At 34.6% G+C, this 21,173-nt stretch overlaps 2 protein-coding genes across 2 annotated transcripts in view; one reads left to right on the forward strand and one right to left on the reverse strand.

The window, feature by feature from the left end:
- The window catches only part of LOC143242357 (cadherin-6-like), a 14,948-nt gene extending 11,301 nt beyond the window's left edge, over window positions 1–3,647 (reverse strand). The window contains exon 1 of the mRNA XM_076485714.1: window positions 3,591–3,647. Within this exon, the coding sequence (XP_076341829.1) occupies window positions 3,591–3,647 (57 nt within the window). The remainder of the gene's footprint in view (window positions 1–3,590) is intronic.
- Window positions 3,648–5,399: 1,752 nt separating this feature from the next.
- LOC143242358 (cadherin-86C-like) lies at window positions 5,400–20,810 on the forward strand. Its single transcript, XM_076485715.1, has 7 exons — window positions 5,400–5,430; window positions 10,376–10,439; window positions 12,101–12,248; window positions 16,672–16,716; window positions 17,864–17,956; window positions 18,846–18,929; window positions 20,652–20,810. The coding sequence occupies exons 1-7, from the start codon at window positions 5,400–5,402 to the stop codon at window positions 20,808–20,810; spliced, it is 624 nt and encodes a 207-aa protein (XP_076341830.1).
- The last annotated feature ends 363 nt before the right edge of the window (window positions 20,811–21,173 follow it).

Below are 21,173 nucleotides of genomic sequence, written 5' to 3' on the forward strand. Positions count from 1 at the left end.
CGGTTCCAGAACCAAGCTGTCGTAGCGGAACCGCAATAACCCGACTGATTGAACGACCCTTCGACCATTTTCAGCCCATAAAGCGCCCAAAACATTTTACCCACACCTGTCGCTCAGTCCACATCCCCGCTAAAATCTGCTGTGAACGTTCTCGTTTTTTTTTGTTTTTCTAAATATTCTGATTAAATAAGCCTCCATGGAGTCAAAGAAAGATAATGAAAGCAGCAAACAGAAAAGTTGTTAGAACCACAATAGAGATGAAAAAAGATATGAGAGTGATGTTCGCGTGTCTGTCCTTGCTACACAGTTTGATATGGCGAAGTCTATAGTCTGCACCATACTGAAAATAAAGAGGTCATCAAAGGATCTGATGTTGCAAAAGGAGTGAACAGTGCTTACGAAACAAAGATCACAAACAATGGAATAGGTAGAAAAACTGTTGTTAATTTGGGTAAACGAAAAAATAGTTAGCTGGTGATAGCATTTCTGAGACCATCATTTGTGAGAAAGCAAAGCAGTTGCTGATCTCCTGAAAACACCCTGGAACGAGTGCTGATACAAGTGATGCCTTTAAGGCTAGTAGGGATGGTTTGAAAAATTTAGGAAGAGAAGTGGCATACATAGTGTGGTGAGACATAGGGAGGGTGCCAGTTCTAACAAAGACGCTGCTGATAAATTTGTTAGGGAATTTGGGACTATGTAAAGCTGAGGGTTTTATTTCCCAACAAGTGCTCAACTGTGATAAGACAGGCCTCTTTGGGAAAATGCCAAGAGGACCTACATCCTGGAGGAGAAGTCACTGCTAGGACACCTGCCAATGAAGGACAGGCTAACTCTATTGTTATGTAGTAATGCAAGTAAGGACTTAAAACTTAAGCTTTTGCTTGTGTACCAATTGAGAACCAGGGGTGTTTAAGAAAAAATAATGTTCTGAAAAGTAAACTAAATGTCGTGTGGAGGGCTAATAATAAAGCATGGTAACCAGGCAATTTTTTTATGAAGTGGGTCCATGAAGTGTTTGCCTCAAGTATAACAGATTACCTCACGGAAAAACAGTTGTCACTTAAGGCTTTCTTGTGATAGACAATGCACCTGCTTACCCACCAAGCTTGAGGACGGGTTGGTGGAGGGGTACAGTTTCATTGCGGTGAAGCTCTTGCCCCTAACACGACTCCTCTCATTCAGCCCATGGACCAGTAGGCCATATCGAACTTTAAGAAACAAAACCCCAAAGCACTGTTTCAAAGGTGCTTTGAAATGACCTCTGACACAGAGTTAACCCTCAGAGAGTTCTGGAAAAATCACTTTAATATCCTCCATTGCTTGGAGGATCATAGACAAAGCCTGGAGGGAAGTGTCTTTGAGGGACCATGAACTAGCCTGGAAGAAATTGTGGCCAGACTCAGATAGAGAGACTTTGAAGGCTTTAAGGCTGAGCCTATTGTCGAGATATTGTCTCACTAAGCAAGTGTATGGGCTTTAATGTGGTAGTGATGATGTGGAGGAGTTGGTGGAAGACCACAATACTGAGCTCACCACGGAAGAACTCCAAGACCTTCAGAAGGAGCAGCAACAGAAGGCATCTGAGGAAGTGTCTTCAGATGAGAAGGAGGGGAAGGAAGGATGTTCCTAGTTCACTAATCAAGGAAATGTGTGGAAAATGGGAGAGTTACAAAGTTTTGTGGAAAAATTCACCCTGACAAGCTGTAGCAAACTGCAGCATAAACCTTTTGACAATGCCATGTCTTACTTCAGAAATATTTTAAAATGCAGGCAGAAACAAACCTCATTAGACAAGTTTTAGTGAGAAATAGATCCAGTGAATCTCAAGCAGGTTGTAGCGGTGCAAGAGACAGAAGAGAAGAGAACAGAAGGAGAGCTATCTGACGTTTTTATGCAAGGTGACTCCCCTTCAAACAATAATAACCCTCCTACTCTCCGTTCCTCACCACCTTTCACTTACGCCATCAGCTCTCCTCAGCACAGGTAAAGTGCAGTTAAATTTTCATTTATTGTTTTTATTGTGTTTATAGTTTTGTGGTTGACATGCAAGTATTATTATGCACGTATAAATAAGCAATATTTTTACTTTAAATGCTTCATAATGCGTAATATTTGGAGGTCTGTAACGGATTAATTTAATATACAGTATTTCTTATGGGGAAAATTTATTCGGTTTTCGAACAGCCTTCTGGAACGGATAAAGTTCGAGAATCGAGGTACCACTGTAATTGAATTTAAAGATGAAATGCTATTCATTACAAAATAATCTGTGTATAATGACACACTATAAATAGTGAAACGTTCATAGTGAACACGTATTCGTCCGTTTATAAATCTGGCCTGTTATTAAGGGCAACTTTAAAAATAAATGTTTAACATTTCTCTTTACAAACCTGGTTTCTTAGTAGAGACAACTCTGATAAATGTTTAACATTTCTCTTTACAAACCTGGCTTTTTTAGTAGAGACAACTCTGATGTTTTAACATTTCTCTTTATAAACCTGGCTTCTTAGTAGAACAACTCTGATAAATGTTTAACATTTCTCTTTACAAACCTCTTCTTAGTGAGACAACTCTGATAAATGTTTAACATTTCTCTTTATAAACCTGGCTTCTTAGTAGAGACAACTCTGATAAATGTTTAACATTTCTCTTTACAAACCTGGCTTCTTAGTAGAGACAACTCTGATGAATGTTTAACATTTCTCTTTACAAACCTGGCTTCTTAGTAGAGACAACTCTGATAAATGTTTAACATTTCTCTTTATAAACCTGGCTTCTTAGTAGAGACAACTCTGATGAATGTTTAACATATTTCTTTATAAACCCTGGCTTCTAGTAGAGACAACTCTGATAAATGTTTAACATTTTCTCTGCCTATATAATTATCTGGCTTCTTAGTAGAGACAACTCTGATGAATGTTTAACATTTCTCTTTATCTAACCTGGCTTCTCAGTAGAGACAACTCTGATAAATGTTTAACATTTCTCTTTATAAACCTGGCTTCTTAGTAGACCAACTCTGTTAAATGTTTAACATATTCCCTTTATAAACCTGGCTTCTTAGTAGAGACAACTCTAATGATGTTTAACATATTCCCTTTACAAACCACAAGCTTAGTAAAGAAAACCCTGATAAATGTTTGACATTTCTCTTTATAAACCTGGCTTCTTAGTAGAGACAACTCTAATAAATGTTTAACATATTCCCAGCTACTCCAAGAAAGTTTTAACGTATACTTTTTATTCTGGTAAAGTTTGTTTATGAATTTCGCGCAAAGCTACTCGAGGCTATCTGCGCTAGCCGTCTCTAATTTTGCAGTGTAAGACTAGAGAGAAAACAGCTAGTCATCACTGCACCATGCCAACTCTCGGGATACTCTTTTACCAACGAATAGTGGGATTGACCGCACATATAACGCCCCATGGCTGAAAGGGCGAGCATATTTTGTGCGACCGGGATTTGAACCCGCGATCCTGGGATTACGAGTCGAACGCCTTAACACACTTGGCCATGCCGGGCCTTATTCTGGTTAAGTGTTAGCATATTCTATCTACCATTGCAGTTGTTGTTAATGTAATTTTACCAATGGTAAAATTTTAGCTTTAGGCACAACTACCATCAATGTGTGCTGAGCAAACATTTTATCTTTTATTATATCCAACTAACAAACTGATGCGTTTTAATCAATATAACTTAAACTGGTATATTAAATTATCTCCTTTGTTTACTGGATTAGGCCTGGCATGGCCTAGCGCGTTAAGACGTGCGCTTCGTAATCTGAGGGTCGCGGGTTGGCGCCCGAGTCGCGCCAAACATGCTCGCCCTCTCAGCCGTGGGAGCGTTATAATGTGACGGTCAATCCCACTTTTCGTTGGTAAAAGAGTAGCCCAAGAGTTGGCGGTGGGTGGTGATGACTAGCTGCCTTTCCTCTAGTCTTACACTGCTAAATTAGGGACGGCTAGCACAGATAGCCCTCGAGTAGCTTTGTGCGAAATTCCAAAAAACAAAAAAACATTTACTGGATTATTGTTTAATTATAATCTATGTAGGTGGATCTTTTTTTTAATCTCAAGTTAATGAGAAACATGTAACATGTTTTATGTGCCTCTCGACATTTTTGACAGAAGTCTTATACGCATCGTGTCCACCAGAAAGTAGACTGATTAGCTGAAATGCCTCTTCATGTATACCTTATTGTGTTCTGTACTCAGTTTTTCTCTGATAATGTTTATTCTGTATCCAATCTCAGCGAAATTTCATTAGATTTTTTAAATTAATCTATGATAAATAGACATGTATAGATTATTGCCAATTTTTGTTTTTGTTTAGATACAAACATTACATCTTATAGTGAAAATGTTTTTTTCATACAAGTAAGAAATGATATTAGGACATAGCTTTAAGTGTGGCAATTGTATGTTGTATTCTTACGAGGTAAACCTTGCTCATAGGAACAGACGAGAAGGCACAAACGTATTTTTCTTATTTTAAGGCTAAGCGAGACAACGTGATTTTACATTTTTCATTGCATGTAACGGTTCGAGGGACATTTAACATTCCAAGCTGCATCTAACGAAATGTGTAACATGATTTGACACTTTTTGCGTGTATCTACCGGAAGATGTAACATGATTTTATATATCCTATATGTATGTAACGTGATTTTACATTTTTAGCTTGTGTCTAACGAAATGTGTAACATTATTTTACAGTTTTCGTGTATCTAACGGATGATGTAACATGAGTTCATATTTTCAGCTTGTATCTAATGAAATGTATAACATGATTCTACAATTTCAGCTTGTATCTAACAGATGTAACATGATTTTACATTTTCAGCTTGTATCTAACAGATGTAACATGATTTTACATTTTCTGCTCGTATCTAACGGAATAAGCATGATTTTACATTTTCAGCTTGTATCTAACGGAAGACGTAACGTGATTTCACAGTTCCCACATGTATCAAACAGATGATGTGATAATACCTGCGTAGCTGCTCCATGTTCATTAGAAGATATATTTACAAACTCTCTCCTGATAAAATACAGATCAGTTTAACAAAATGTTCCACAAATGTTAAACAAGTCATAGCTTAAAGTTTACAGAACAGTTAAACTAAAATAAATAATTACGAATTATATCATCAGAATATTTGACACAATTAAAATAATTTAGTGAAAGTGGCTTTCTGTTTAGACAGATAGAAAAGAGATCAAAGCATAATGTTAGTTTGAGAATACAGATCTTCACTTATGAACATTTTGTATCAGGTTTTGTTATGAGAATTAATTAATGTAGCTTAAGTTCTGATGCACTAACACGAAAAGAGGTGGATTTCATTTTGATTATTCAATCACACAAGCTATAATTAAAATAAAATAAACCCCATATGGAATATAATGTTCTCCGCTGGTACGGCAGTAAGTCTACGGATTTGTAATGCTAAAATCAGCGGTTCGATTTCCTTCGGTAGACTACACCTTAATGTTATAAACATGTAACAACAAAATCCTACCAAATAATACAACCTTTTGTAAAGAATGCAGGAACAATATTTTATCATACAATACAACGTTTTATCAAAAATACGTCTACATTATTTTATTAAAAAATACATGTTGATTACTTGAACAACATGCACGACAATAATAAGTCCAAATAAACAAGTTTCGAGGTACAGTATTTTGCTTGTTCAAACCTATCTATAACTTATCACAGTAACATCAATATGTACAACATTTTCATGTTTCTTTGTTTGCTTTGAATTTCGCGCAAAGCTACACGAGGGTTATCTGTGCTAGCCGTCCCTAATTTAGCAATGAATAGCGGTGTTGGCCGAAACGTTTTTTCGCCCCCTTGCTGAAAGGGTGAGCAGGTTTGGTGTGAGGGAACTCAAACCTCCGACTCTCAGATTATGAGTCGAGAGCTCTAATCACTTGATCATACCAGGCCGGGAACTTTGTTAAGTTCATTAAAGCATATTCTTTAATTTTAGGGCCAAATGAGTTGTTTATCAATAAGAAAATGAAATAGTTACGTTACGATATAGAACTTCCACACGTGTAGATCATGAAAACTTAGGAAAAAAAAAGTTATTTTTCTCTCACAATCATGCTCTTTACTAGTCCCTTTTTTGGTTGTTATAAAGTACAAAATCATACAGTGAGCTATTTGTGCTCTGCCTACCTGCCGCAGGTGTCGTAACCCAAGATTTACTGATATAAACCTACAGACTTGTCAAAGCACCATCGGAAAGGCTTTTTAAACATAGATAACTGGTTGGCCAAGTCAGTGAATGGGCATTGTCTGCATATGGAGATTAGGTTCGTTACATTAAATTGATTTTAATAAGCAAATCAGCAAGTCAGTTGATAAACCAACCGACATAGAGCTGAGGTGGAATGTAATGTAATCTGTGAGTTTGATATTATGTAAGTAGTATGACATTCACTTTGTGAAATACATGTAACAGTTGATAAACCAACCGACATAGAGCTGAGGTGGAGTGTAATGTAATCTGTGAGTTTGATATTATGTAAGTAGTATGACATTCACTTTGTGAAATACATGTAACAGTTGATAAACCAACCGACATAGAGCTGAGGTGGAATGTAATGTAATCTGTGAGTTTGATATTATGTAAGTAGTACTTCATTCACTTTGTGAAATATATGCAACAGTTGATAAACCAACCGACGTAGAGCTGAGGTGGAATGTAATGTAATCTGTGAGTTTGCTATTATGTAAGTAGTACTTCATTCACTTTGTGAAATATATGTAACAGTTGATAAACCAACCGACATAGAGCTGAGGTGGAATGTGTAATCTGTGACACACACACACATTATTAAGACCAATGTCTAAGATCATGTATAATTAACTCCAGTATTCTCAATCAGAACGGTACAGAATACCACGCATGGGCTAAATGTCTTCGTCAAGCCCCTAAGATTCAGACAAATTACAAAAAATCCAGGCAGTAGTACTTGTTACCAATATTGGACAATTCTTCGCCAAGCAGCAGGATTGACTATCACAGTTATAACTTGCCACACACACGGCAGCATATCATGACACTTGGTGTAAATGAGTGTTAAAAGTTGTGTTATTTGATCGTAATCCGAATATAATGATGCAAAGTTCGTTATAGTTATCACTTGAGAATTATAGTAGTGGATGTGGTTTAAGTTCCTTCCAAATATACTAACATAAGGCACAGATGCCTAATAAGCTTTCCTGTTTGTATCCGAGATAATTAGTTTGAAAACTAGTTATAGGCTGTTACACGATAGGTTTGTAAAGTCTTTCATACGAAGTTAATCGAATTTTCAAGAAATCGGTCTGATGTACTTAAAAACGTATTTAATAGCTCCCCATTGATCAGTGACCAGCATGTGATTGATTTAGTCACTTTTGTTGCCTCGTGACAGTTATTTATGAATATCCACTTAGAGAAACGGTATTTGATAAAATATCAACGTTCCTGCTACATGAGCACTTTCTATTACACTTGTTTGAAAGATAGAAAAATCATGACTTTTAACTATTGTCTTGCATACTAATAACGGTTTCTGCATTTGTAAGTCAAAGCAAGCATATAAAACTTAACAGTCATCTTTGCATATGTAAATAAAATACACATTTCAAAAAATATGTTTACGTTGTTACATCTCTGGAGAATGATTCTGCTCCAGGCACATCTTGAAAAATAGTAATAAGATACCATAACATAATATTAACACTTCTAAATACAAAGATCCAATTATTTAGATACGTGTAGTCAAATTAATCGGTACTTATGATCTAGTTGTTAGAATGAATACAAGAATGATTACAGAACATGAGATGCTATATATTTAATTATAGAAACCTTAGTTAACAACTGGTTATTTTTCAGGACCATATGAAAGTAAAACATCTAACTCATGAAAGAAAATGGAGAAGATTTGGATATGGACAATTTTAACGTTATTTCTACAGAGTGAAATAATAGAAGGTAAAAACAACTTATTATACTTAAGTTTCTATTAAATGTCTTACTGAAACTTTAGACGCTCTAGCAACCTTCTTGTATTATAACCTTATTCATTCTAAGAGTATACAGTGCTGGCCAAAATCTTGAGACCAATGAACATAAAGAAAAAAATATGGATTTTGCGTTGTTAGACTCAACCACTTATTTGAGTAGAGCATCGAAAGATGAAAATAAGAAAAGGGAAAATAAAAATAATTTTTTTTATCATTTAATAGGGAAAATGTGAACACTATGAAATTAGCCTAAATACTAGTTGGTCAAAGTTTAAGACCATACCAAAAACAAGTCCTAAACAGGGTAGAAAATGCCCGACAAGAGGTCTCAGTAATGAGTTGCACGGCCGTTACTGCGAATAACTGCAAACATTCGCTTTTGCATGGTCGACATAAGCGTTCACAGAAGGCTGGCTGGAACGTTATTCCAAGTGGTGAAGATGGCTTCACGAAGATCATGCACTGTTTGGAACTGACGTTCATTTGTATAACTTCCCTTGCCATCCGCCCCCAAACAATTTAAATGGGGTTCAGTTCGGGCGAACACGCTGGATGGTCCAAAAGAATCACGTTATTTGCCATGAAAAAAGTCCTTTGTCCTACGGGCATTGTGGATTGCAGCATTGTCCTACTGAAAAATCCAGTCATTTCCACACAAGCGAGCGTCTTCAATAAAGGATGCTCTCTCCAACATGCCAATGTAGCCAGCTGCTGTTTGACGCCCCTGTATAACCTGAAGCGCCATTGTTCCATGGAAGGAGAAAGCACCCCAGATCATGATGGAACCTCCTCCACTGTGTCGTGTAGAAAATATTTCCGATGGGATATCTTTAGCGTGCCAGTAACGTTGGAAGCCATTTGGTTCATCCTGGTTATTTTTTTTTTCTCATCAGAGAACAAAACATTGATTTACGTTTCTACGTTCCATGTTTGGTGCTTCTCAGCAAAGTTTAACCGAGCTGTTTCGTGGTGTGGAAGGAGGTGTGGCTTTTGAAGAGGTTTACGATTTTAAAGCGTTTTTCTCGTAGATGCCATCTTATTGTTCTTGAGCTGCATTCTGCATCCGTAAGGGCCTTAATCTGGTTCGACTATCGGCTGGTGTCTTGCCGGACAACCCATCGAATCCTCCTGCTCAACGCCGGCAAAATTTTCTTGGGCCGACCACTTGAAATTCTCGTTCCGTATCCCTTAGGGTCTTTTAAGAAATTTGCAACAGCAGTTTTACATCGCTTAATTTCACCAGAGATGACACGTTGAGAGAGACCTTGCTTTTGCAGCTCGACAATTCTGCCAAGTTCAAACTCTTTCAACTTTTTAGCCTTTGCCATGTTTTTACTCAATGTAACACAGGAGATGTCAGTAGGAGATGTTGACAACGCAATGCTTGAACACAAATGACTAAATTTCGTTACGTGTTTACCGATTAACGCTTCGCTTCAGTATGGTCTTAAACTTTTGACCAGCTAATATTTGAGCTAATTTCATAGTGTTCACATGTTCTCTAGTAAATACTAAAAGTTTTTTTATTTTTATTCTCCCTTTTCTTATTTTCATCTTTCGAAGCAACACAAACAACACAAAATGCATATTTTTCTTTATGTTCATTAGCCTTAAGATTTTGGCCAAATATATTAAACATTTATATGTTTAAATTTATATAGATCACAATCTTAACGATGGTAGTTATTAAGTTAACACCGATATAGGACTTGTGCAGGTTTGTTTCACGTTGTAAGTTTATTTACTTGTGTGTGTTGATAGTTATTGACTATGATTTATTTTTTGAAGTACCTTATATAATATTACAGCCTTTATTATAGCAGAGCCATTTCTTACAGTTATAGAAATTCATTAAACTGCTGTACTTGTATAACTTCTGGTATAAATATATTTAAACTGGAATATTTACATAAAGTCTGGGTGTTAGTGGGTGTCATAAATCTCTATCTTGATCAATTTACACGACTTTTTTTGCTGGACATAATCTTCACTTATTTTATTACTTCTTTAAACTGTTATTGATAGGAAGAGTCTCCAAGCTCAGCGAACCGAACCGTATTTAAATGATTTTATAAATAGCTTCAGTATAAATTAGGCTTGCTTTGAGTTTTAATTACATTAGGGTTAACGACATGCACATAAATAACGTTTCAAGATTCTGAGTGTAATGTTGATTCTTGTAGTATAGCTCAAAAATATAAAGGGTTGTAATTACTGTTCACTTTTCCTATTTTTATTTTCGCTTTTTACGGAGCATTTCTCATTAATCACACTCTATGAGAAACTAAAATCACACTTAAAAAACAACAACATTGTTGTAATCTCTTATTTTTCTAGGAAATGCTCCAAATATTGAAGTGTCACACAACATGCGTGTGTTGAAGCTTCCAGAGAGACAAAAGTGGGTAAGGCTTCCATAATTTAATGTGATAATATTTTATTTATCTTTACATTTTGCATATTTCATATAACAATGAACAATTGTTGACTGGTTGTAAAAACTACAAAGTATCTGTCGCTCCAAATTATTAGTCAACCCTTGAACGGCGGCCTTCATTAATTGATGCTGCTACCTACAACATTCCCATTGTTTAAGGGTTAATAATTGTTTGTTCTATCTCTCTTTCCTCTTCTGTTTTCAGTTTTTCTAGACTCTGATTACACAGGGCACGATGGTTTTATTGTCTGGAAATGTTTACACGTTCTACAGTAATTCTCGTACCCTGAAATCGAAAAATGATATTTATTTTCTCCATCACGTAGAGGTTATTCTCAAAATGTAGTACATCTACTTTTACACAAGTGAGTAATTTTCATTAAATCGGGTCACATTTTGTTGTGCTTAAAATGTGAACAATCACTGACTGTAGATTTCTTTAGATCAATCGCGACGTGAGAGTCTCACAGACCGTTCTAGAACCCAAACATAACCATAAAAAAGTGTTCATTGTGATAAACTAAATAATAATTTGATCTAGTTAAGAGGGTTTTTCTTTCCAATTTGTAAAGGAAATTCTTGAGTGATAGAAAAAAAATATTTTCGAAATCTATGTAGTTGAATTATGGAAAATCCGTTATTAAAAACGAAACATTTATGAAGTTTCAAAAAAACTGCTTAATTTTTAAAGATAACAACATCAACATTTGGTCACATCAATAAAAGTATAAGTACGTACCTCTCTAACTTCAGCACAAATAAGTAAAATTATTATAGTCTGATGTTTTGAAATTCTTATTACTTAAAATATCTTGTGTGTATTTCTGTCCCTTTTGTAATTATAATAACTTTATTATAATGCTACTGACATACGCGAAACAAGAAAATTAAAGATTATTTCTTTTGTCAAGAAGTATGAAAGGTATAATTATTAAAGAACATATCTGAGGTAGTAACTTTCAAAAGCATTGAGCATGTCAAGACATACTCAGAGGAACATAGATAAAGTAAAACAAAGTGTGTGGAAGTGCAAATAGGATTTGCACAAAAAATAAAATGTACTAGTTCGCCGTCTGGAAAAGGTAATGGGTATGGTAGTTAACCCTAATAACCTTTAAAGATGTTAAAAGTAGCATGATAGTAGAAATTTTTTGTAGCCAAAAATTACCCTTAACTTCTACTTTTGTCGAATTGTTTGTTTTAATTTTGTTTTAGTTTTTAAAATGATTAAAAGTAGCGGTTTCTTAATATACAAAAACAGAACAGAGAGATGGTGAGATTTCACAGTTTTAGGCCTAAGAACTATGAAAGGAGACCAAAGTATATAAATACACAGACACATACAAAAAAAAGTTCGTTCCTTTTGCCAAGAAAAGTATAATTTTTATTTATCTTACTCAAGGTTTAGTAGTCTGATGTTAGGAAACTTGTTATTTGTTTTACTTAAGGTTTTATAGTCTAATGTTAGGAAATTTTTGTTATTTATCTTAAGGTTTAGTAGTCTGATGTTAGGAAATTCTTGTTATTTATCTTACTCAAGGTTTAGTAGTCTGACGTTACAAATTCTTATTTGTCTCTTTCAAGTTTTGTAGTCTGATGTGAAGAAATTCGTGTATTTGTCATAGGAAGTATTATATACCGTTTGAAGGCCATGACTTTGACATTCCTGACGTGTTGACCTTTGGTGTTCGTGGGTCAGGAGCTGATGAACTTTTGGAGGTTAGATCCGCTAGCTTTACCGAAGCGAACGTCATTCTACGTAAAAGACCCACGGTAACTTGGAAACTTCTTTTATTGAAGTTATAGCTTCTAGTTGCTTATAACAGAAATATGAAAATCCCAGTAGTTTAAAAGCTCAAAGTCTCCAACGCTACAGCGAGGCACTTAATATAAACTATACTTTGTTGCCCATATCATACTTGGTGCCAAATCAACATTATGAATGATATTACGTGTTCGTGTTGCTATTTCTCCGGCTTTTAGACTTACGAGAAAAACCGGTCAGTTACGAAAATTACCGAGTCAACGATCTTGCTCAAGCCCAGTGAATAGTTTTAATGTGGCTACAGTCCAATCATGTACACTAATCAGTAATGACGAGAAAACCCACTTCTCGAGAAATATATATATTTAAAAACGGCTCGTTTGGGTTGAGAAAATTTTTTATGTAGAGGAGCGAACAACGTTTCGACCTTCTTCGGTCATCGTCAATCGTTGTTTGCTCCTCTACATAAAATTTTTCAACCCAAACCAGCCGTTTTACATATATATTCAATCATGTACACTGCCATGGCAACAATCTTGTAGCGATCTATAATTAACACGACGCTACGATCAGGGTTCAACAACAAAAACACAATTAATGAACAAGTGCCTGGCTAGGACGTTATATCAATATTAATAAACTGTTTATCATAAATGTTAATAAATCAATAATAATAATAAAATCAGGGAAAAATAACCAGAAAGAATAAATCTCATTAAAAAACGAAAAAACCCAACAACAAACAAACAAACAAACAGTAAAGATATTGTTCTAATAACTCCTTTAAATAATAACTATTTCCTAAGTCTCTCTCAGAAGCTTTTGAGGAATATTTATTTACAGAGTAGGTCTACAACAAACAAAATCTGTGTATTTTTTTACAACAAAGCTACATCGGGCTGTCTGCTGTGTCCACTGATCAGATTCGAACCCTTGAATATAGCTTTGTAAATCCGTAGACTTATAACTGTCTCACCTGGAGACAAGAAAATCTGTTCCGGACTTAGAACAAACTTTTGGGTTCAGTGGTGGATTTAAGGTTGTGTGTGGGTAGGGGCTACTAACTTTTGTGAGCCCTACACCCCATCTAATTTTGCATAGAATAAAATTATCAATGCACCCCTATTAAGACCATGGGCTCCCTCTATCCCCTACCTGAATACGCCACCATTGGGGTCTCATTACATACTTAAAACACTGAAAACTTAGGTTTGATTACCCGTGGTGGACAGAGCGCAGGTAACTTATTGTATTGTTTTGCGCTTAGATAACAAACTTTCTGTACAGATTTGTTGTTCGATTAGATGAGATCTCTATGTAAGAAGAAGGATGTTACTAAAAGATCTAACTGAAACATTTTGTTCTTCATGATGACACTTTGGTGTGGGGAAAAAGTTGTGGAATAAAAAAAGATTGAGCGTTCGAATTAAAGTAATGAAATACAAAATGGTGGTCAGTCTGGTAGTTACACTTATAGTAGTAATAAGGATTTCACAGTAATTTTTCATACAAAATGGCGGCCAGTCTGGTAGTTACACTTATAGTATTAATAAGGATTTCACAGTAATTTTTCATTCAATAATCAGCTAAGTATCATTTTTGTTCATCTTGGGCATGATGATGGGTGACAAAACATACGCTGCTTAATTTACCAATTAATAATAGTTTTCAAACGAGACCCAAAACTCTAATGAAGGATTAAGTGTAATGATATATAAAGGCACGGATAATGACGTCACGTAAACTATGCTCAGTGTAAGTTGGTCTTGAGAACCAGCCAGTCATAACCTAGAGCTGTTGATGTCAGGTTCAGTTTGACCCAAAAAAGGTGGGTACAATATATAAATAACTTAGATGTGATAATAGTTATAAGAAATGTGAAATTAGAGATAGAAAGTAATTAACGTGGTGTTAAATAGAGAAATTGATAATATGACACAATATTGATTTTGTATACAGGATCCTAGACGTAATCATAATTAATGTATATTTGAGTAAAATTGTTACCAGTGCTACAGGAGTACCTACCAGTTTTGATTTCATTTCTTTCATTCGTACGATCTATCTCTTCTTTGGCCTTTTTTTCACACTTAAGGTGGTTTTAACTAGATATCGTGACTTTAGGTCAATACACACTGGCAAAGTACAGCAAGTAAGCCGTTCTCAGATACATTTTACAAGTAAGAAAATAATACTCGAATGTAACCCACATTAATTGTAGAATCGCAAACCTATTAATCGGAAGAGACCTATACCTTATACATAACCAACCAGATTCTTTCAAATATAAGAGAACTAACTATACCTTATACATAACCAACCAGATTATTTCAAATATAAGAGAACTAACTATACCTTATACAGAACCAACCAGATTCTTTCAAATATAAGAGAACTAACTATACCTTATACAGAACCAACCAGATTCTTTCAAATATAAGAGAACTAACTATACCTTATACAGAACCAACCAGATTCTTTCAAATATAAGAGAACTAACTATACCTTATACAGAACCAACCAGATTATTTCAAATATAAGAGAACTAGCTATACCTTATACAGAACCAACCAGATTCTTTCAAATATATGGTGGTAGTTTTCCCTCTCTAAAATAATGTTCATAACTTTTTATAGGAACACCATAGAATTTAGTTTAATAGTTTCTTGTCATAAAGCGGTACTCACATATGATTATTTATGTTAATTACTTAAATTAATATAACTGACGCTAAACACTTTTAATTAGGATAATTTCATAATATTTAGTACATTTTTGTTGACAAGTTTACAATGAATAATCAATAATAGTCGTTCGCTGATATTATTCTCTTGGTAACTTGAGCTAGAAAATGTTAATTTAGCTTGCTTGGCCGAAACAGTATTGAAATATTTTGTCAGCTGTAGTAAAAGTGTTAGATCGATAGCTTGCGTGTTTTTGGTGTAGGTGTGCACAAAGATTTACGTATACCAAATAGGCTGACAATTGTAGGTTATAAAGTGTACGAAATTTGAATAACAATCTACAAAAGTTAAATATGTTTTATATCAAATAAAGTTCCTGTAATTTTGGTGCGAAAAAGAAAAAAAATATGAAAAAACTCAATCAAACTTCGAGATGTTGTATCTGAAGCATTTCTTTATGGTTTGTCTTGAAATTTAGTATGTGACGTAATAGTACAGCAGAACACACTAACTGAAGATATGTGTCAGTTTGGGTTACCACAGTCCGAGATAAAGAAAGTAGAAAATCGCTAAACTGTCTTTTCTGTTAATACAACACGATGTGTTGTAGCCATACGACACACATATAAGAAAGTACGTTCTTATTAACTGATGTAGATGAGATATGTTGAACGTACTGCCATGATACGGCGTTGATCGCAAAATTACTACCATTTATTCAGGCGACCTCTTCAATGAATGGACATCAGTTCTTGCACTTTGTGTGAGATATTTCAGCGTCAATAGACTATATATGTAAGGACGGCCAAGCTATTCAATAGGCATATTACAAATATACACACAAAACATTCAACAATAACATATAATTTTATTTTAAAAAGATAATTACCGCTTATATTCACTTGTTGCTCTATAAACAATACATGATATCATTGATAAGATACCAGACCATCCAATTATTAATCTTTCTTATTTTAGTTTCTCTAACTTTATCATTAATGTCAGTTTAAACCTAAATCCACTCTATTTGTTTCTAGGTAGTGCACTTTGTTATAGCCGTAACAGCTAATAATAATTTTTTTGAAAAAAGTGATAATACTTCTAGTATAAACGAAGTTATAATTACCCCTTGAGGTTAGCTTTTTACAGAAATATAGTGTTTCTTTAAAAAAGTTTAACAACAGGGTGAAACAGTAATTACTAACCAATAATAGGTGAACTCTATATTACTCTAACTTTCAGAGTACTTTTGTTCTCTCTTCAATCTGTGTCCTTAGGAAGCCAACATCTAAGTTACGTATGTAGTGAACGAGAAGATACACGTAATATTAAATTTTACTACACGCATTCGTAGAATATAATAACTACCAATCAGAAGAAAAAACGTTAAAACATTTAATAAATGTAAAATGATGCAAGGATGGTAATGTGAAATGGAATATAAACAAGAATATATGGATGATACAGTAATGCGTAATTCATATCTACATGACTTTCAGTATTAAAATTTAACATTATTCTGTAAAACGCATACTTAACTTATATTACTGCAGTTTGAAGATATATATTTCTGACTGTTGCCATCCAGTTTGTTTAACATACATAATGTTTTTTTACCTGTGTTTAATAATAGCTGAGGGTTAACGCGTGCATATTCACAATTAAAAGGCTGGAAAGTGTTTTAAAACATCTGCAGTGGAGTTAGGCACTTATCCACCTATATCGATTTCCATTTTGTATTTTACAGGAAATGGAGTACAGGTTTACAGTTTATGTTACGGATGGCATTGAGGTAAGATTTGGTATGGTTTAGTTTGAATTTCGCGCAAAGCTACATGAGGGTTATTTGCACTACCCGTCCCTAATTTAGTGGTGTAAGGCTAGAGGGAAGGCAGCTAGTCATCACCAACCACCAACAACTCTTGGGTTACTCTTTTACCAACGAATAGTGGGATTGACTGTCACATTATAACGCCCCCACGACTGAAAGGGCGAGCATGTTTGGTGTGACGGGGTTTCGAACCCGCTGAGGTAAGATAATAGTTTGTTATATTTATACCATACAATAATTATTACGATATCTTCATCTGTTTAGATGAGTAAGATTATCTCAGAATACGTAATGTAATATTCATTTAGAACAGTAAGATTATCACAAAATAATTAATACGATATCCCTTTAGAACATTAAAATTATCTCACAGTAAAGTACGATATCCATTTAGAACAGTAAAATTATCTCACAATAATTGACACGAATCCCTTTAGAACATTAAAATTATCTCACAATAATTGACACGAATCTGTTTAGAAGAGTGGGAGGTGATGGCTAGCTGCCTTCCAGTTTGTGTTTTACTGCTAAATTAGGGACGAATAACGTAGATAGCCCTCATGTAGCTTTGCGTGAAATTAAAATAAACACGTTAATTAGTACGATATTAATTTATTAAACTTATCTCACAAGAAATAAGATATCGTGCATTATTGTATGTGATTAGAAGAATTCATTTAAGAGTTACAATACCAATTTTGGAGTAAAATTAAACTACAACAATATGATTTTACCTATTGTGGAAAGAATAGCTGTCCCCTAATGAATGATTATTAACTCTTCACTCTTCAATATTAAAATTTGGGATTCGATTTTCCGCCGTAGAATTATTCAAATAGGCTATTTGTAGTAAAAATCAACAACTTTATACTAGTAGTTTCCTTGCTTATACTGACTGATTGTTTCTCTTAAACTTGGTGAAATTTTATACGTAATTCTAAAATGTACAATATAAGTCATTTGGATAAATACAATATATTGTAATATTCAAATTCTAAATAAACGAAAAAAAGGTTTTGTTACGAAATTTGTGGAAACAGACGAAAATATTATTTTGTATTGGAATGATGAATGTATAAATACTACTTTTTATTTATCTGTTGCCTAGACAACCGAGGATGAGTCCACCATCTTCATCACTGATGCTACCGAAGTGTTGTCGCCCTTTTTGGAATACGACCCTGTTATTAACCTATCTGAGGTACGTTTCTATATTCAAATTAAATAATCTGACACAGCATGGTGGTTAAATTTATGGAATCATGTCTCGTCATTTAACATGTTTCATTTTTCTGGAATGTGACTATATTACTAATATGTCTCAGGCACATTATTCTGTACAGGGGTTCGATTCCCTTCGGTGGGCTCAGCAGATAGCTCGATGTGGTTTTACTGTAAGAAAACACACACATACAAACACTTATTCTATACAAGAGAATTATTGGACACAGTGTTTCAATATTTTTAAAATGGATCTGGTACATCTCGAATGAAGTTTTAAGATTTTGTACAATTTCTGATAAGATATTTTGATTTATTCTATATGTAGAATATTAATAATTTTTTGCAAGTTATTATTAACACAAGTGAATTACTTAATATTGCTAAAACATTTAGTTTTTACCTTTGTGTTTCTTTCTTACATATATTTATTTTATGAATGTTTCTAATATTAGGTAATGTTTTACTTTGTAAAGAATATCTTTCAGAAAGGCTACAGTTGGTTATGTGATGTTTTGTTTTATACAGAATAATGTCTGTAATGCCATAGTTGTTACGTGATGTTTTTTAACAAAGAAAATTACCCAGAAAGCTACATTTGATTACGTGATGTTTTGTTTTATACGAATAATGTCCATACTGACATAGCTGTTACGTGATGTTTTTTAACAAAGAAAATTACCCAGAGGGCTACAGTTGGTTACGTGATGTTTTGTTTTATACAGAATAATGTTCGTAATGCCATCTTTGTTACGTGATGTGTTTTGACAATAAATTACCCTGAAAGTTACAGTTTGTTACGTGATGTTTTCTTTTATAGAATTCCATAGAATATCACTCTTGGTAAATTAATGTTTGGTTTTATTAAGAATACTGTCCAGAATACCACTGTTGGTTACGTGGTAGCCAGAGACAAAGACAAAAGTAATCTTCCAGTGCAGTTTGAGATTCACGTAAGTTCTTTTCTCTTACCTATCATATTTTGAAATTTAACAGATTTTTGTGATAAAAAAATAAAGATGAACAAATAATTACATCCTCTCAACATTGCTATCGGTGTAAGATTTTTAGGATATGTCCATCGACTGATTTTACAACTGTTACAAAGTTATACAATTGTTACAACGTTATACAACTGTTACAACGTTATGCAATTATTACAACGTTATTGTGAAATCTTTCATAAAATCATAAATGCTGGAAATATTATTTCAACGGTGAGACATCCAGGATTTGGCAGATCATAACATCCAGGATTTGGCAGATCCGACATCCAGGATTTGGCATACCATGACATCCAGGATTTGGCAGACCACGACATCCAGGATTTGGCATACCGACATCCAGGATTTGGCAGACCACGACATCCAGGATTTGGCATACCATGACATCCAGGATTTGGCAGACCACGACATCCAGGATTTGGCAGACCATGATATATACCGTCATTCCAGAACTCTGTATCAAGGTTTTGACTCCCATAGTACACAGTAATAAACTTAGAAGATATACGTCTGTTGTTGTGTTGTTGACTTACCCTTTCGACCTCTTGGCCAAGATCAAGCATAGTTTGTTGTTTGTGTTCAGAGTAGATCGAAGGCCTTGACCTTGGTGTCAGTGGGATTATTCTAACCACCTCGATCAATGGTGATCAACTCTACCGCTTTCATTGCATCTCGTTTACAATAATGCTGGCCCGATCGTACTCTAGGTTCTAGAGTACACTTGAGTCTACGAAAGTGCCATCTAGCCGATTCAAAAGCTTGTTCTCCAATCTTCAGACTCCCTTTCACTTCTTTAAATGTAATATGAGAGTAATATGGTTTATAGAATCCTTAATACTGTCATGCAGAATGCAAACAGTCGATTGTTCTTGTCACTGAAACTTTATGCCTTCCATCGAGCTTCTTCATTTGAAAAGTTTGATGTCGCTGTGGATTCGATGAATAACCATCGCTATATTTTGGAGTACAACAAAAACGCCTTAAATGCTGTGTTTTTACATTTGAGTTTTTGTATGATTTGCATCACTTCTTCAATGTCATGAAATCAGAAGTGTTGCTAGGTATTTCGTCTTCATTCTCCAATGGAATGACGTAATCAATCATTTTTTTTATTCGTGCCTTTAATATTCTCTTTGGCTGTTTCCTACCTGTTTTTTGTACCGTTTTGACCTTTGGGTCTAAACCTTTGCATTCACATTGACATTTCCCACAAGTACCTTACCTATGCACTTTGTGTTAACGTTCCTTTATCAGTACAAGATCAGTACACTTACTCACTGATTGTCGATATCTGTTTTGTGGCCAGTCTTGGATTCGGACTTCACAAAGAGTGCAGCAGTCGCCTACTTTTTTCTTTTGTCCAGTTTGGATTTAGTAAAAGTTTTAGCCAGTAAACAAACATTCCTGGCTGATTTGAAAAATTAGGTCTTGCAAACTCCTGGGTGCATGTCCAGTGGAGGAACAGTTTAATTTAACTTTATAATACAATACTAATATAATGACATTAGTAAAACTAAAGCAAAATGTAACTATTAAAACACGAATAAAAATTTGGTTTCTAATGCAAATATTTGTGTTTGAAACAAGAGTTTGAATTCAGTTTATAAACACACTAGGTGTGCTCATATTTGTTTAAATTGAAGCTTGGTATTTATTCCATAAATTTTCTAGGGTTCGGAGAAGTTCTCCATTAGATATGTGTTTGGTCCACGTGGAACAAGTAAAGCCGAAATAAAAGTCATTCATACTGTGGATTATGAGCGTCGGAATATGTACCATCTACAGATACTAGCATTGGTGAGTTTATTAACGTGTACAGTATACAGATAATAGAACTGATGAGTACAGTAATGTGTATAGTATACAGATACTAGCATTGGTGAGTTCAGTAAAGTGTACAATATACAGATACTAGCATTGGTAAGTTCAGCAACGTGTACAGTTTACAGATACCAGCATTGGTGAGTTCAGTATCATGTACAATCTACAGACACTAACATTTTTGAGTTCAGTAACGTGTACAGTATACAGATATTAGAACTGATTATTTCAGGTATCATGTACAGTATACAGATATTAGAACTGATGTGTTCAGTAACATGTACAGTCTACAGATAGTAGAACTGGTGTGTTCAGTAACGTGTACAGTATACAGATACTAGAGTGATGTGTTCAGTAACGTGTACAGTCTGC

The sequence above is a fragment of the Tachypleus tridentatus genome, unplaced genomic scaffold, assembly GCF_004210375.1.
Source record: "Tachypleus tridentatus isolate NWPU-2018 unplaced genomic scaffold, ASM421037v1 Hic_cluster_2, whole genome shotgun sequence".
NCBI classification, from domain to species: Eukaryota; Metazoa; Arthropoda; class Merostomata; order Xiphosura; family Limulidae; genus Tachypleus; species Tachypleus tridentatus.

Excerpts from the sequence above, each read along its gene's own strand:
- LOC143242358 (XM_076485715.1), top strand. The coding sequence starts at position 5,400 with ATGGAATATAATGTTCTCCGCTGGTACGGCA. Across the intron at positions 5,431-10,375 it reads TGTTCTCCGCTGGTACGGCA|GAAATGCTCCAAATATTGAA; the intron begins GTAAGTCTACGG and ends TTATTTTTCTAG. Across the intron at positions 18,930-20,651 it reads CAGTGCAGTTTGAGATTCAC|GGTTCGGAGAAGTTCTCCAT; the intron begins GTAAGTTCTTTT and ends TAAATTTTCTAG.